The sequence below is a fragment of the Uloborus diversus genome, unplaced genomic scaffold, assembly GCF_026930045.1.
Source record: "Uloborus diversus isolate 005 unplaced genomic scaffold, Udiv.v.3.1 scaffold_14, whole genome shotgun sequence".
NCBI lineage: Eukaryota > Metazoa > Arthropoda > Arachnida > Araneae > Uloboridae > Uloborus > Uloborus diversus.
Window position 1 is genome coordinate 2,940,731 of NW_026558098.1, and position 18,598 is coordinate 2,959,328.

The window sequence follows — 18,598 nt, forward strand, 5'->3', positions numbered from 1 at the left end:
AGGGTGTTTTACCGAGTCTTTAGTCACTCACAGAGCAACAATTGTGTCTAAACTCATCTTTGTTTTGTCACTAGTCACAGTTCTTTTGCTAGCCTCTCTTCTCGGAAGTTTGGTCATGAGAGAAAGTCAGAACAGCCTTAACAAGTTTAGTCGAATTAGGGTAACATAGCTTTTCATCCTTCAGGTTAAAGACGAAATTCCAATACTTATTGATGGGGTTATCTGCTACATTCTTAGGAATATCTTAGTCATCAATGTACATTAGGGTACATCCTGTAATGTATCCTATTTTCCCCCTCCTGACCTCGGACTCTTCAGTATGGAAAAACAGAAACTGATTTAGTTTATGGCAGATTAACTGTCAGTGGTGTGTAAGTTAATGATGATCTGGAGTTCGTCTCAAGTCATTGAGGCCCCAAGACGGAGATTGATGAGCTCCTTGCCTTTGGTGGAAGGAGGGTTTTTAGGGTCTTTTGGAGAGGGCAGAGAGGAGAACTGTGAGTGACGGTAGGGTAGCAAGCTGTGCTACTCGCGAGCTCACAGAAAAAATCCATATTTTGTAGTGTAAAATAAATGTATAAAGTGTGTTGTGGTTTTAGTAAAAGGTAGTTTTGTCTGTGATTTTGGTGTGTATTTTGTTCAGCCATAGAGGTGGAAGACCTACGTCCTTCACCAGGATATTACGGCTAAATAATCTTTCATCACAATATCACAATCCAAAAAGAACAAAAATTGTTTCGTTGAGTCACACACCCTCATATTTTCCCTTTTATGTCGAAACAATTGTAAAATATGTCATATAATTTTAACAATGCCAAGTCGTGCCGACTTGCATCGGAAATTCTGAAACAGCAATATCCAGTACTAGGCGGAATAGAGACAAAAATTTTTTTGAAAATTAGAAATTTCATCCTGATAAAACGTTGCTTCTATAGCCCCATACATATAACAAAAACATTTATCCAAATAAAAAACTATTAAAGTATACAGCAAGAGGCCTTTTTTTAAAAAATTGAATTTTTCTATTTTTAAAAAAAATATACATAAATTTATATTAAAAATCAATTTCAAAAATTATTAGCGAACACATGTTTAAATAAACATTTGCAAATGAATAATAAAAAAATAATTATATTTAAAATGAAAAATTCAACTGAAACATTAAAAAAAAAATCCATATTTTTGAGTACTATTTGGGAGACTTAAATATTACATGAGAGCAAAATCTCCTACTTAATGCTAATTACCTATTTTATTATTTATATTTTTTAGCTTTATAATTTCTAAAAATTTACCTTATGCTTTTAAAAAAATATATAGAAAAATATTAGTTTTTTGAAGAAAATTATAAATTTTAGGCTAAATGCAGAATACTTTAAATCTTTTTGTGGTACATTTGGATTTGGGGCTATTTATCAACCTGAAATTTCAAATCTTTTATTAGATCTAACTGAAGTAAATTTCCACTAGTTTTCATTTTAAGAGCTTCTTTTTTTATGAAGCAGGGCAAACTTTCAATGAAAGGTCACATAACTTGTTATGTATAAGGTATAAAATTCCTCTGGGGTACCAAAAATATAGGATTTTTATTGGAAATATAGGATTTATAGGAAATATAGGATGACTGTGATCCCTGATGTACAGAAAAAAAGTCTCATAATATTAAGTGTTCATCAATTTATAAAATCAACTAACTGCTAATTTTAAACAAAATATACATCTAAAAAAAAAAATCAAAAATATTTGAAAAGATGATTAATAACATAGAACAGAAAACCTTGGACATTAAATCCATATGGGATATTAAATAGTTTTAAAACAAACTAAGTTGATCAACACAAAATTGATAAACAATTTCTATTTTAAATTAAATAATTTTACATAAATAAGATGCAAATATTACAGTTTAAAAATTTTTTAAGGGTATTTCATGATTGGCAATACGTTTGGTTAGAGTTTTAACCGAACATTTGAGTGTTTGACTTAAAATATAGTACTCTGTGCATCCCTAGTTTCACATTATACACACAACTTTTTACACGAGTTTAAGGTGCTATTTATTGCTGAAGAAAAATTAACTTATTAAGTAAACTGTTAACTGATCCCCCCCCCCCAATGTAGTGCCATTGTACCACATCATCACATGTGATGTTGTAATCATGTTTACTCCACTCTATCGAAAAGAGAAAATGGAGAAACCAACACGAGAGATGTGGCGAACAATTGATCTTCTCTCCCCCTTTTCCCTCATAGATCCACTTGAGTTCCACGTGTAAGAACTTTTCCATCCGAACTTTTATCAGATTCATGTTATGCTTTGAACCGCAAACTGCGAGGTGGAATCTCCTAGATCATGCTTTGTCGAATTTTCTAATCCACTATAATATTAAAATCTGTTTGCGTCCGTCTGTCTGTCTGAAGATCGATCTTCTCGAGAACCGCTGCGAATCGAGAGTCGAACGAGATACCGATCAATTCGAAATTTTCCAAAGAAAACAATAGGACCAATTTCGTAATTGTGCGACTTTAATTAGCGGAGATATTAATTAAAACGTTAATTAACATAACGCTATTCAGGAATTTTTATTTCTTTCCTGTTGCCATTTTGCATATGGGTGAGCAAGTAAAATTCTAATAACTGTTTTAAAAGAAATTTTTTTGGCTGTTGTCCAAATTATAAAACAACGTTTCCATCTAGAATTTCATTTTAAATTAGTTTAAAATTGGTTGCCCGATTCGGACATAGCCTTTATTTTATCGTCTGTCTTTTTTTTATTTTTTAAATTCAACGTTCTTAACTCTTTTCAGCATATGAAAGCTGTTTCTTTAGCTATGTTTATTGATTGTAGTGTAAGTTTATCACTCACAGGCCTCATATTTTGGTACACTTAGGATGTGCGACCAATTATGTTTACTCTGTAGGACTTTTTCCCGTCACATGGGTGAGTTTTCGAATTGTAATAAATCTTTTTCCTTCCTGTTTCTATTTTTGAAATGCCGTTTGTATCGTTAAAAGAACACGTTAAATTAAGATTGTTTCGATTTCTTTAAGTGAAACAGAGTTGAACAAAAAAGATTGTTTTTAAGGATTTTAACTAAAGCTTAATTGGAACCTGATGGCTTGATATTAAATGAATGCTGATTGGTATTTAATAAGTCTCGGTGCTTTAGTTTCACGTAATCAACAAAAAAGTGTGTGTCATTTTATGTAAAAAGCTAATTGTAATTGTACATAAATTGGTCTATCAGATGTAATTCATTTTAACGTGAGTACAGATTATAGTTGATAATGCATATATTTTCTTCTTTTGCTAACTGAAAATACTCTTAACTTGTATCATTGATAACTATGATTAACGTTAAAGAGATTTCTGCCAAAAATATGCTCTACTGGTGTTTTGCAAACCTTGCATTACGCGTATTTATTTAATCCTTAGCGCTTTAGAAACTGATGTCAGAGTAATACAAAAACATCAATTGAACATCTCTTTCATTTTTTAGGTAGCCCTTGCAACCAGGGCTGCGGAGTCGGAAGGAAAATGGCCGACTCCGACCCCGACTCCGACTCCTGGATTTTGAAACGCCCGACTCCGACTCCAACTCCGACTCCGACTCCGGATGTTTTTGATTTTTTTAATTGTATTTTTTCAACTCCCTCTCTCCCTTCAGGGGAAGGGGGAAAACCTCTAAACAGAGATTGAAATATTGATTCCTTTTCATGAAAATTTCGCATTTTGTTTTTTATTGTAAACCCAAGACGCATACAACGTTAGAAATTCAATTTAAAAATCAAATTTTCCAACAGTTACGAGTTAAGAAGTGAGATGACTTAAAAATCCCTTTTAAAAAATTTGAAAAGGATTATCTGCAATTTGCTCCCCTTTAATGTTTAATAAATAGATATTGATCAAATCGTGTGCTTTCAATTTTTTAAAGCTGTAACTTGAGAGAAAAAAAGCTTTTTTTTTTCTAAATTCAAGTTCTTGAGAGGGGGTGGTTTTCCCTGGGTGACACCCATCAGGTAGATGACACCCAAAGTTAACTTCAGAGTTTACAAATACTTTAATTCTGAAAAATTTCGCGAATATATATTAAATTATATTTCATCAATCAAATTTCAACGAAAATAGGGCACATATACATCAGGAGCTAATTTTACACAAAATGCGGCCGGTATACAAATTTGTACGAATAGCTTTTACTATACCTATATTTCTTCTTCGCTAAATTTTTAATTTAAATTTTATTGTCTGCTTTAGAATTAACCTTAATATTAAGATTTTAAGATTAGCTGCAATTATTGAGTGTTGCAATCAAGAAATCATTTACACTTATTTTGTTCCATACTTTTTAGTGAGAACCAAGCTTATAGAAATAGTCTTAATAAAGAAAAAAACATTAGATTATTTTTCATCGGATCTTTTGGATTCGTGCTTTTGCGCCAGAACGTTTTTGAATTTGTCGATCACCCTTAAACGTTTCAACCTTAGCTACGGGCCTCGACTTATTAATTTGTTACGTTTCTTTCGCTATTTTATAACTGAGATCGAACAAAACACTATATTTCTATTTTTATTTGAAAGTGATTACTTGAAAATGTTAGGCAACAAAACCGTTTGCTGACCGTCGCTATTAGTTAAGTTAAAAAGCAAGCAAACTAGGGGACGGCTACAGAAAGTTCGGTAAGCATTCAGGCTAGCTGATTGCCATAATGGCAGTTATTTTCTCATTAGTATCTTTTTATACATGTAATTGAACCAATTGGTAGTCAGTTTTTAAAAAATGCAAGGAGAGTCAGTGAAAAGGAAAGAAAAAAAGAAACCCGGAGTCGGAGTCGGCAAGTTTTCCAACAACTCCGACTCCGACTCCTTTACCCCAAAATCAGTCCGACTCCGACTCCGACTCCACAGCCCTGCTTGCAACGCCGGGCACGCAGCTAGTATTTTTAATATTATACATGAACGTATAATAATAATATTGTTTAGTTTATAGAAGTTTTGTCTAGTCCTTTTTCCAGGTCTCTTTTTTTGAGTATAAGTTTCAGCTCAAATTAACCCACCTATTGACGTAGAAAAGAACCGACACAATGTATAGCATAAAGAAGATAAGCAGTTTTGATTGGCTTACTTACTGAATTGAAATTTTTCATATTTTGATATTGTTTTGAATGCTATTGTTCGTGAAAAGCGAGCTGCCGAAACAGTAACTCTAAAAAGAAGATTAATATGCAGAATTAAAAGTTAAGAATTTCTTTTAAATATAAATTTGTATTTCAATCATTATTCTTAAAATTTATAAGGGGATTTTTTTGTTCTTCTTTTATTAGGGGGCTCCGCCTCCTGCTCGCTTACGCTCACAAAGCCCTGAAGATGGCTTCACAATCTTATTTGATTCACAAAGATTTAAATCGCCAATTAGAAAAAAACAGATTTAAAATGCATTATGAGCTCCCTTTGGAAAAAAGAGCATTCCTTCCCCGGGTTTCAAAATAACTTGCACCAACTTGCAGAGCCGTAAGGACTAAGGGGCTCCTGAGAATTGCAAAACTGCAGTTTTGAACATTTGAAAAGGCGCTTTCATATTTTGCTCTTTAGCTCGGGGCTTGAATTGAGTGGAGCCTGAGATTTTCCGTTTAAATCAAAACACTAAAAATTTATGAATAAGAAAGAAACAAACGAATCTAAAAGGTGTAACTATGGCAAGGCCAAATAAAGCATCAATAATTTGAATGGAGATGAGATTTTTCGAAATTGATTAAAACGGATTTTTTTTTTTTTCCTTTTTAGATAGAAGCTAAGTTTTTCAACCACAGGTCGAGTTAGATCTAGAGTAAAAAAGACACTCTTTCCAGTGGTGTCAAAAAGAAAACTGTGGGACCTATGCTTTTTACTCATAGATTTAATGAAGAAAGTAGTGCCTAAATTTCAGCTAAGCCGAAAAAAATTCAAAATATAAACGCAAATAACTCCTGCCATAATTAAGTTAGAGCATTCGAACAAATTGCGTAGAACGCAGAAAATTCCACCCTTTCCAACGATATATAATATTAATATGTTCAAGTAATTTTCACCCCTTTAACAGGCAATTTAAGCGAAATTGAAGCTTAAAAAATCAATTACAAAAAAAAAAAAAACTAATTCAAAATTTAACAAACAAAACCCTAGTTGCACACCCCTGGGGCTTGAAGTCATTTTGTACAAAATTTCAAGGCTGTAGGCAGGGGTCTGGCCAGAGGATATTTGGGTCCGTTAACGGACCCTTCACAAAAATCCGATCAACCAAAACGGACCTTTCACAAAATCCCAATCAAACAAAACGGACCTTTCACAAAATACTGATAAACAAGATCGGATCTTTCACGAATTGTTTATTGAAAGAGCAAATCTGAAAGCAAAATAAGGTATATTTCCATGTATAAAACCGATAATTTTTGGAAAAATTTTTGAAGTCAAATTAGAGCATAGGCGGATTTACGGGGGTGCCAGGGGGTGCACCGCACCCCCAAAATTTTTGGTTGCATTTTGAAAGGAATTAGTTTAGTATATTTCACTCAGAAACGCAGTAGGGGGAAAAATTCATAGCTGTTATACTAGTAAGTTTACTTGAACCCAGTGTATCACCACACGTCGCTAGTGCAAGAAAAACATAACTTCGCTCATATTATGAATTAAAGTAATTTAATTCATTTGGAAAAAAAAAACTAATAAATAATTTCACGCAAATAAAGAAACTTCTCAAACAATTTATTGTTCAGTGCTGTATCATTGTATAGAATAATTGCATGTTCTGCAATTGGGTATTTATTCGTATATCAATACCAATTCTTCTATTTTGAAACAAAAATGGCTAATGAAGTTAGAAAAAAAACATAGCTATTGCAAGAAACTTTATCAATAAAATTTACACCGAAATCAACCGAAAACCAACATTTTTAAGGTAAATTTTCAAAAATTTTTGAAGGAGAACTCCCGAACATTTTGCTGCAGTGGTGCATCCAGGGGAGAAGGGGCACAAGACTGGTGACCCTCCCACAAAATGCCGAGGCCGAGTAGATGTTAAAAAAAAAAAAAAAAATTCTTTATTATTGAAAAGAAGAAAAGATCTCATTTTGGGAAAACGCAGTTTTTTTACGAAAAAAACGAATGTTGGGAAAAAGTCTTAATTTCTATCAAAAAGAAATATTGACATTTAAAATTTTCAATAGCTTCAGATTATTTGATTGGCGGCGAATTGTGCGCCTCCTCAACCCTCCTCGCACAGTCCTCTTTCTTTCATATCTCCCCCTCCCTTTTTTTTTCATTTTTTCTATTTCGTTTTTTTTGTTTTCATTTTTTCTATTAGTCCTCAAAATTTTTCTTCACCAAAGCCCTTATTCCAGGCAAAGTTATTGCAGAGTACCTCAAATTTCGTTTCTTGGGCTTCACTTTCGCAAAATTTCCAAGGAAGAGCTTCTAATCACCTAAATACATCGAAAATCGTTTAAAATTGCGTTTTTGGAGCTTCAGTTTTGAAAAACTGCAGTGTCCCTAACGTTAAGTATGTTTAAGACTTTAATTTTGGAAAATATTCGAACAAGGGCCTCCGACCCCCTTTCTCTAATATTATCAAAGAGTTAATATTTTGGTTTTGAAAACTACTATTTCGAAATATTTAAGTGGGAGAATCCTTTTTTTCTTTTAATACCATGAAGTATTGCAGAAGAACTTCATTTTTAGGACATCAATTTCGAAAATTTTCCAGGAAAGCTCCAGAACACCCCGTCCGGTAACAGCATCAAAAATTGTCCTCCGTAGTATTTTTGAAACTTCAATTATGAAAAGTTAAAGAGGTAGCGTGGGGGAGGGGGGGTAAGTATTTCTATTTGCTTTTCAAAAAATCGATTGGAGACAGTCTATGAATCTCATTCCTAACTCAAACTATAAATATGGACTTTTATCACATTTATAAGACTAAAAATAGCCTTGGAGCCACACGTACCTTTTTTGCCCCTAAAATATCACCAAGAACTGCAAAACTGCGTTTTAAAAACTAATATTTCAAATTTCCTCTGGGGTGTGAATTCCATTTCAAACCCGTAGCTGGATTCACCCATTGCTTCTAATATCGACTTTCGTTTAAGACTTTTTCTGCAGTTTGAAATGTTAAGAATTACCCATCCCCTAATCTTACTAAATATGGTTTACATCACGTTTTTTAGACTTAAAAGTGTGTCCCGCCCTAAAATTATTTTCTGATTTCGCCACTGCCTTGTTATTCCGGCAATACCCCCCCCTCCGGCAATACTCCCCTCCCCAGATCCCTGTTATTGTTGCACCCCCAAATATTTCGGCCTAAATCCGCCTATGAATTGGAGGGATCAGCTTATACAAAATCTGCTAGTTCTGCAAAAAAAAACTAAAAAAAAAAACTGCACTCTTGCAATGCTCCTGCAAGCGATAAATAATTGCTACTGCCAAATAAATATAATGCCTGTTAGTTTCTTGGAAAGAAATTAAGCTGACTGAAAATAAGTTTGTTTTTATATAATTTTGTTTGTTTTATCACAGCTAATTAGCAGCGTTGTTGTTGTAAACTTTTCTGAAAAGGTGTTGGTATGCACGCTTTTCTCCCCACTCATGATTTAAAAAAACAATAATAATATACATCAGCGAAATGAACTTAGAACTGCAAAGGGATGGTAAGGGTGGAGAAAAAATATGATCGCTTCAGATAGGGTTACTAACTTCAAAATTATCACCACTTAGCATCTGAGGTTGAACCTTTATAATGACTTGATTAGAAAATATTCTCATCATTTTACCTGCTTTTCAATATTTGCGTTTTTACTGTGAGGTGCGATGTTTAACTTATTTTGGGAGAAAATTATATGGGTTTGATTTTTTGATGCTAACAAGGATGATTAACTTTAAATAAACTCTTTTAATTACCTTTTTTTTTCTTTAGATGCCTACATTTTGAAAAATGCAATCTTTTAACATGCAATATGAGAATCATATTTTGTTCTTTTTTCAAGCTAACTTCGCTTAATTAGGATGCAAATAAATGAAAAGTCTCTATTTTCGTTAGAACTCTCATTTCAAGTTTTTTAAAGCAAAATTCCATTTTCTTTTATGAGTTAAAAAATAAAATGCTGAATCAATGGTTTAATTTTTTTTTTTTTTTTTTTTTTTGCTTCAACTGTCCACAGATATTAATGATATATTTATCAATAGGACTCTAAAATGCAATTTTAAAATAATTTTATCGAAAATATTTCTTGTACAAGCCGTTTTTATACTTCTGGCGCCTTCACCTTGAGAATTGCGATCTCTTTGCATCCGCTATGGGAATTCGATTTTTCGAATTTTTGACGTTTAGTACGCTTTGTTAAGAGGTAAACAAATAAAGCCTCTTTTTATTTTTGTTAAAATCACGGAATTTATTAAGTTTTAAACTAAATTCTGTGCTTTATAAGAGTGTCTTGGGTCCAAAAGTTAAATGCTGAACCCCCTTTTCTGATTTTTTTTTCTTTGTCACAATTATTTTAAATACTGTTTAGAAATACTTCCAGTACAATTTAACATTTTGCAGAATGGTAGATAAATATTGATACTTGAGAGAGCGATGCCGCCCCCTTCCCCCGCCAATAACTGGAAAAACACTCCAGAACGATATTCTCGATGTAGAAGAGGAAAACACTCAACTTTAAGTTTAAATGATGCAATTTGTGAAATCTCTAAATTCTAAAATTTTGGTTTAACAAAATTTTTTTTTTTTTTTTTTTTTTTTTTTTTTTGCGAAAATATTTGATTTTTGAGAAAATTAATTCATTTTTCACAAAATTATTTCATTTTTCACAAAAAACGGACCCTGTGAAAAATCCTGGACAGACCCCTGGTAGGTGCCATAGGGTCTCCTGGATGCAGGCCCCCCGCAGACTTCCTTCCAGAATTTCTTAGAAACCTTACTTTCATTTACTATAAAGAGCTTAGCACTTAGCTTAGTACGACAGATAAGCTACTCCAGTACAAAAATTAGTATTCAGCAGACGGTACACTGAAGTCAAAATACAAAGAACAAAAACTGAAGTGTTGATGAAAATGAAATACAAAATTTAAAATATAGTCATGTAGGGGGCTAGACCGGGGGGGCCCCATAACAACAGCTATGACTGCGTGGCCCTGGCTTGTCAAGATCTCGCGCCGCAGCCGTTGTTATGGGGCCCTCGGTCTGGGCCCCTACAGTCATAACAAAAATTCTTACTCAAGCTTTGGAAATCACATGGCTTTACACCCTTTCCATTATCAATGACTTCAACCAACTCACTGCCGTGGTCTTTCAACTTCACTTCTAGAAAACATTTGCAAGAATATTAGAAAATAGTTTAATTATAAGAAATTATAAACTGAAAATAATAATAATAATAAAAGAGATAAATTCACAGAGTACAGATTTCTGATTCATGAACTAATTTCACTCATTTTAATTCACTTCTAATTTTGATTAGAACAATATATTTGACTACCATTTACCACATAATATTCTACCGTAAATACTGCTAAAAAGAGAATATTGCTGCTAGGAGTTATTTTTCTACTCCTCTGTTTATTTTCAATTTTTAAAACCAAAAGGTAAAATTGAGTCCTCAAAAGCACAGAGGGATGATGTGAAAATCCCGGAATTCTGGCATATAGCCAGCCTACAATCAACAATCGTTCAGTGCAAGAAATACTCTTGTAGAAGCATTGAAAGCATCTCTGGACAGTAACTTAATTTTGATAGTTGTTTATGAAAGACTTGCATCAGAAAGAGTTTTTAATCAACTGATTTTTTTTTTTTTTTTTCATTTTAACTTTAGGGCCAGCCTATGCAAGAGTGGCCATTTCTTCCCGAACCATGACAACTTATTTAGGTTGTGTTCAACGACCTCAACTGGTCAACCGGTGACTAACCGGTTACGAACCACAGCGTTCTATGATCTACCAGTTACTGAACCAGTAACTGTTTTAAGCTGTTGATTGGTTGGTTGAAGCATGTGATCATAGCTATCACGCGATCAACCAACCGGTCACTACCGGTCAAGGTCGTCGAACATAAGCTTATTTCAGTAACAAGCAATATTTCTAAAACACTAAGATCAAATTTTGCTGCTCAAGAAATTACAAATGCATTATGATTCCTGAATCAGAAAATTGCATCATAACCCTTTAAAATTATTTGCTTTTTAATGAAATATATTAGCTGTCTTATACAGGAAATAAAAGACTTTTTTTTTTTTTTTTTTTTTTTTTGAGGAATGGCATATTGCTTGTCTGATGATATTAATATTGCATATTGTTACAATGAAAGACAGCAACTGGAGAATGTCAAATTTTATAGAGCCCTTTAGAGGACAGGCTGACCCATTTCACATTTTGGTTCCACAGACATGAAGAAAAAAGCTGAACTTTACATGTAACAAAAAAAACGTTAAAAATAAACATTTGAGAGTGGTTAATATACTTTCAAACAGGGAGCTCAAATAATATTGTTTTTATATATTCTTTTATTGATTTTTTTCAAATTCAATTACATTATTTTCCCCATTTTTATTTTTTCAAAGACTTTAGAAACTTCAGATGGTAATGGACTTACAGTCATAAATACAATCAAACTTTTGTTTAAATAGTTTTTTTTTTCCTTAAATTTATCATGCCTGAATACTGAATTTTTTTTAATGAAAAAGCAGTGTTAAATTATTTTTAAGTTTCCTTTAACATGTGCACCCACATTTGCAGAAATTCTCCACAAACCCAATGAACACCAACCGATATTTTCGATACACATAAAAAAAATATTAAAAATTCATATTGCAAATTATTCAGGAAAAAAATGCCCCCGCCCCACAATGAAAATATTAATGCAAATCTGCATCAATCTCAGGAATGATGAAATTGAAGGTAAAAAAAAAAGCGGAAATCCGCGTTTCCACGGAAAAGTAGCGTGTCTGGGTTCCAAGAGCACTCTAGAAACTTCTTCCAAGCATGGGCGCCCATATTCAAAATTGAAGGGGGGGGGGGGGGGCTCAGATATTTTAACCATGGTTTAGCAGGATATTTCCTCCATGGAAGCAGATTTCAGGACAGATTAGAGTCATTAAAATTTGACATTTTTAACAACTTATTCATTAATGGCTGGAGAAGAAATGTTTTTACCTTTTTGCAAAGAAAAAAGTAATAAAAGCAAGGGAGTTCTAATTTCCAAGGGGGGGGGGGGCTCGACCCCCCCCCCCCCCTTGCCAGCCTATATGGGTGCCCTTGCTTTCAAGTAGAGACGTACCGAGTACTCGGTAACTACTCGGTACTCAGCCTACTCGGCCAATTTGCCGAGTACTCGGTACTCGGCGAAATTCTGATCAGATACTCGGCCAATACCGAGTAGTTTTAAAAAATTGAATATTGTCCAAGACAGATACTAAAATTTATATAAAAAAAAAGAGCAAGCATTATATTCTGCAATCATTTACAATTAAAACTTATAAGTCAAATTTAAATTTTGAGAATAATGAAGTTTGTAATGCTTCAATGGAATAAATTTTTATTTTAATGTCCTCAAAGTAAATAAAACTTATTTATTAAAAATTATGCAAAAAAGGTATACAAAAAAAAAAAAAAAGTTGTCCTGTTAGTGTCTGCATTAGAGGGGTTTTACTGTAACTTGTTTTAATTCCAACTTGATTATCATACCTTTTATTTATTTATTTAAAAAAAAATTTTTTTGTAAAATTTTTGACACAAACAAAATTGTTTATGTAATGCGTACTTAAATTTCAGCTGGAATTTAGTTTTAAAAACTATTATATGGACAAGGAGGTCTATACTACTATTCCAATAAGTTCAAAATTCATCACATGTGTGTCAGTGGTTCTACTTAAAACATAATTGTTACTCAGTAACTCGGCCGAGTAGTAAAAGGCCGAGTACTCGGTAACTCGGTACTCGGCCGAGTAGTGAAAGGCCGAGTACTCGGTACTCGGCTACTCGGCCAAAGTGCTACTCGGTACGTCTCTAATTTCAAGTATTTGGAAATGTATTATTAAAGTTGCTGGTGCCTATGTTGCAAAAATAACTGATGCTAAATGGAGTAAAATGCCACTTTGAGCAAATCCAGAAAGATTTTCCTGTTTTCTCAAATTAAATTAATAGTTTATCGGGAAACGTTTCCAGGAATGAACCCTATATTTTTAATTTACTTGTTTAAATTTAAATGAATGAAATCTTCAATTTTTTAGAATGAAATATGCAAGCATACCTGCTGACCATGCAAAATCAACACCGAGAAGAACTCATGCCAGCATCTACTTGGAATAGTCTCAAGTACATCTGGGATGATTTTATAAGGTGCTATCATATATAAGTTCTCCTGCCCTTATATAGAAGTTTGGTAAGACCTCATTTGGAGTATGCTGTTCAGTTTTGGTCTCCTTATCTTAAGAAAGACATTAGTGTATTGGAAAGGGTTCAAAGGCGGGCTACAAGGCTAATAAGTGGACTTTCTCACTTAGACTACGATTCCAGGCTTAAAAGGCTGAAAATGTACAGTCTTGAGCAAAGAAGAGACCGAGGGGACATGATTCGGCTGTTCAGATTTATTAAAACGAAAGATGTTACGGGGCTGAAATTTAGCACTGAAAACAGGACAAGGGGTCATTGTTTCAAGCTATTTAAATCTCAGGCTAACATGGATGTTAGGAAAAATGATTATTATAGCAGGGTAGTGGAACCTTGGAACAGCTTACCGGAAGAGGTGGTCATGAACAAGGGAGTAGATAGTTTTAAGAGGGCCATTGATCTTCACTGGTGATTGTAAATGGACTAGGACCAGTCTAGCTGGGCCCAGAGCCTGTTGCTGGTCGTCACTTTTGTATTTGTAATTGTATTTGTATATAAACATCCCGAATATTGATTGGCAACATCAAGATAGCATAACTGTACATTAGTGTGGCGTCACATGTGTTGGCACACGTGACAGAGCTCTCAGAAGGGATTTTTTTAGAAGGACAATGCTTGGTCATACTCAGCCAAGGACAGATCCAGAAATTATTCAAGGATAGGGCGGTTGATTTTTTTTAACTTACCTCTTAGTAAGTATCTGATTTATACATACTGGGGGAGGGGGGGGGCTGACACATCATACTTATCCAACACAACTAAAACATAGAGATTCATCCAAGGAGGTACCCGAACCTATTCCTTTCCTTTTCCATTGAAAAAGGTGCTCTAAAATTGCTTTTTAGAACTTCAATTTAGCAGTGATTCCAGGAAATGTTGCAAAACCTCCTCTCCCTAACATAATTGAAGGTCATTGAAAATTGCCATTTTTTGGAACTTCAGTTACGAAAAATTACAGGGGAAAAGTCACTGAATTCATTGTTTCCCCCAACTAACACTATTAGAGATGTCTACAATCGTGTCTTAAATTTTTTTAAATACCCAGGGAAGGCCTCCAAACCCTTCCTTCTATTACCAAAGATCATCTAAAAATTGCCTGCTTGAAACTTGTATTCCAAAAAAAATTCGAACCCCATTATTTTCCTTAACATCTTCAAAAACGGCCTACATTTCCTTTTAGAACTTCAATTAAGAAAAATTGCCGGTGCAGGGTCCCTCGAGGGAGGGGCGATTGCCACCATTGCCCCTCCCTTGTATCCGTCCTTGCACACAGCAAGGGTGTCAGGGGAGTTCTTCCAAATTATCATTTTCTCTGAACTGCGAAATGCCTGATTTGTCCCAAAGTGAACATATCTGGGATCATTTAAGATGGTAAATTAGACAGCCTACGAGTTGATTGAATGAGTACGCCTTTACAGTAACTGTGGTACAAGATGACGCAGCACATTGTAGGAGACTGCCACACCTCAATGCTCAACTCTATCGCTTCATTCATTCACGCCAGACTTTGCGGCTCAACAGTGTGCATAAACCTCCATTCATTTGGGGGGTTTCCTGTAAGAAATGATCATTTTGTAATCACTTTTAGATATCAATGATGCTATCCCATGTGTAAAATTTCATTTCAGTCTGACTTACAATTCACTGGACACCAGTTTTCTTCAATGTGAGTCAGGGTTCATACTCAATTTCAGAAAATAAATGAATGAGTTTTGAAGGAGTAAAATGAGGATTTGAAGGAGTACATACTAATGGGTTGTCCTTAAAAGTTGTCGGGGTTTTTTTTCAATATCTTTGACCCCCTACCCCCTTTGTCACAAAGAGTCACACTTCATCTTACTTCTCCTCTTGTCACATGTCATTTTTATAAACATATTGTTACAATTACTGTGTGATGTCACTTCTCGTCACCCTCTCTCTTCCCCTTGTCACAATTTCGTGAACCAGTCTCTCTTCAAGGCATGACATCACTTGTGGATGATCCATTTTACAATATTATAATTGCCATTTGCTAAACAATTATGTTTTTAACACAATCACTTAATATAGTTCATCTGCTTATGTATTTTTAAGTAATAATTAGAGAAACCGACTTTTGCAGCCGAGAGGGTGTTCATCTAATAATGTTTTCACCCCTTCATCACCCTTATACCTTCGCCCTTGTGACAAAGTTAAGTTGTCAACTGAAGTATTTCAAGCTACTGTCATAGAGGAAGACGATGTAGTCTTAAACTAAAAAAAAAGGAATTTTGAAGGAGTTAAAACCAAAATGAAGGAGTTTGAAGGGCCCTTCAAAAAAGTTTCCCAAATGAAGGAGTATTGGAGGAGTTTGGAAGGAGCGTACGAACACTGTGAGTTCCTTTCACAATAGAAGTATAAAATGTTAACTTTTGGAACCAAAATGCAGGATGAATCGGCTGGCCAAACATAGTGGCCTCATTTGCACATGGTCCAGAAATATTCAGTCTTTTGCGGATGTCTTTGCTACATGATCGTTGATACACCGGTCAATGTCGACATTTACCATTTTTAACTTTCACGGCAATATGATAGATAAAGGATGTCTACTTAAGTAAAGATATATTATCATTATTTTTTCATATTATGTAACCTTTAGATTTTGCTTGTATTATAGTGTTCCTTCATGAACGCTAGACTCTGTTACATAAGTATGCTTGGAATAGTAAATGGCTTTGTGTGGAGAGCATTGCCCATGACGTCACTACTTCGGGAAACCACCTGACGTCGATCGTTCTAGAACAAATGACATCACTTGCACACGCTTCGGGCTTGACCACTGAGGTTTACCGATCAGGTAGCGTTGGTATGCTAATGTGCCCCAAAGCAGAATACTACTAAATTTACGACGTACGTCGCAGAACAGATGCCTGAGTTGCAGAACAATTCTGTTTAAATGTGAGAGGAAAACTGACAAATTTTCTGCAGAATTGCGGTGAATCAGCAGAAACTGCGGTGCAGAAAATTGCAGAAAATCTGCAGAAACTGCGGTGAAGAAAATATGTAGAAACCGCAGATTTTCTACACGTATCTTCCAACTCAAGATAGAATTTTGCAGAAATTCTGCATAATTCTCAAAATTAGAAGATAATCTAAAATTCTTGCAAATTACGATAATTTGGCGGAAAGCTCGCGATGTTGAATTCGATAAGTCCTTTGTAGCACTTTCCCAATCGATCTTCATCCATTTCATTTTCCGCCACACACGTATGTTTTGGAAACATGCCAACATTGAAACACGTCCATCGCCAGAAATTGCGTGTCACATTTGAGATTTCAATCCCTTTGCATCCAGAAAATATTTCAAATATTTAGAAAGTTTTGAAGTGTTTTATTATAAACAACCAAAACTCTACTCATTTCATTTATTATTTCAGTAATTTTTTTATTTAAAAGCATTATTTTAATTACTCTTTCATGCCATGCAAAATTAACGAAAAAAATGTGGTTTGATACCTAGGTTCAGATTTTTAGAAACTTTGTATCTTTGCTCTTTCTATGCATTTTAGAAAGCATATAAATTATTTTTGGAGAATCTCAATTAGTTTAGGTTTGACACCTTGTTAAAGTTTTTTTTGATTTTATAGTTTTCATGATCAACTAATTTTACAAACTCAGTGCTCTTTAATTAGTCATTTGGTTGAAAGCTGTGAAGTTTCCGGAAATATATCGCAACAGTCCAGTTATATATATAAAAAAAAACCTCCTATATGAAACGATTTTGATTTTTGGCACGCAATTTGTGGAAAATGTCACGTTTTTTCGCGTACAATGCTTGAAGTACTTGCAGAACAATTTTGGTCAAATGATTTTACGTTGCAGAACATTGTAAAGTATTCTGCTTTGGGGCTAATGTGATTCAGGGATATAGGCCTGGCTGTTATCAGTTGAGAGCTCACTTCTTCTTGCACAGCCTCGACACATTGCCTTAAGTTGAGGCAAGTCAACTTGCTGTTTGTTCGGCAAGCTTCGGCTGTTTGCCTTTTTGTTTTTTAAGAACGTTAGTTACCCATTGAAAACTTTGTTCATTCATGAACGGAAAGTCGGGTCATTAAGGATTTAAACTAACTTATCTGGTTATCTAGGTCGACGGGGTTAGTTGCAATATTGTCATACTTTCTTACTTACTTTTGTTGAAGCCATTTATGCTTTTAATAAACTAATTGTCGTTAATTATACTCCTTGTCTTCAGTCATGTTGATTCACGAACTCGAAGTTACATTCTGCTAAATATATTGTGTTGTTTGGGTAAGATTTCAGTTAAATCATACCTTCCCATTCAACGCAATAGACATTGCTCATTTTTGCTGAGTTCAGCCTTTTAATAACAGGGGTGATTGTGAGTTCATCAAAAAATACCTGAAAGTTTCAAAGTCAGAACGGGGGGGGGGGGGGGGCGGTAATCTTTGGCCCCCTATTATTTAAGTGCACCTTTGCCATAGTTTTAAATAGTTCCGAGTCAAAATATTGTGTGTACATTTCGTTAAATGTTTAATGGATTACAAACAGGGTTTCCGCTATGGTCGCATTTTTCGCATAATGCGAAAACACTATCTGAATTGCAAAAATAAAGCTATGCATTTTTGCTTTTTTGCTCAAATAAAGAATTATTTTTAAAAAAAAAGAAGAAATGTGCGATCCTAGAGAGGAAGCATGCATGGCGATAATCAACTTAATCTTTTTTAAATCTTAGCTAAGATGTTTAAATTACGATTAAGTTCAATAACTATTAGCTAGAACTATTATCCAGCATTATCCTTAACTATTATCCAGCATTGTGTCCCCCCCCCCCATTAACTGCTTTATTAGGAGGAGGGGACTGCAACATTCTAAACACCAATCGTGTTTTCCTTTTTTATTTTATGTTTAAAAAAAAAATAGCTGTTGTACTTATTTCTTCAAAGATGTCACAGATGAAATATGAATTTTATTTTCAACTGGAGATGAAACACACTGAGGCATACATAAATATATGAGAATGTGTAACATTTTACCATTTTGCTAACATTTTTCCCTCAATTTTAGCTTTTATGCTAAAGAACTTTTGAATCCAGCTTAAACCCTGATTACAAAGTTACTTTTGAGCTGATGTTATACAAATTATCTTGACATTTGACCATCTGAAGGCTCTTGCAGGTATATTTGATGAGTATTATGTAATTTTTAAAAAA

General features: G+C 34.1%; 1 protein-coding gene across 1 annotated transcript in view; it reads right to left on the reverse strand.

Moving 5' to 3' along the window:
- Positions 1-18,598, reverse strand: part of LOC129232836 (mismatch repair endonuclease PMS2-like) — a 168,490-nt gene that overhangs the window by 137,987 nt on the left and 11,905 nt on the right. The window contains exon 3 of the mRNA XM_054866936.1: positions 10,243-10,329. Coding sequence (XP_054722911.1) covers positions 10,243-10,329 — 87 coding nt within the window. The remainder of the gene's footprint in view (positions 1-10,242; positions 10,330-18,598) is intronic.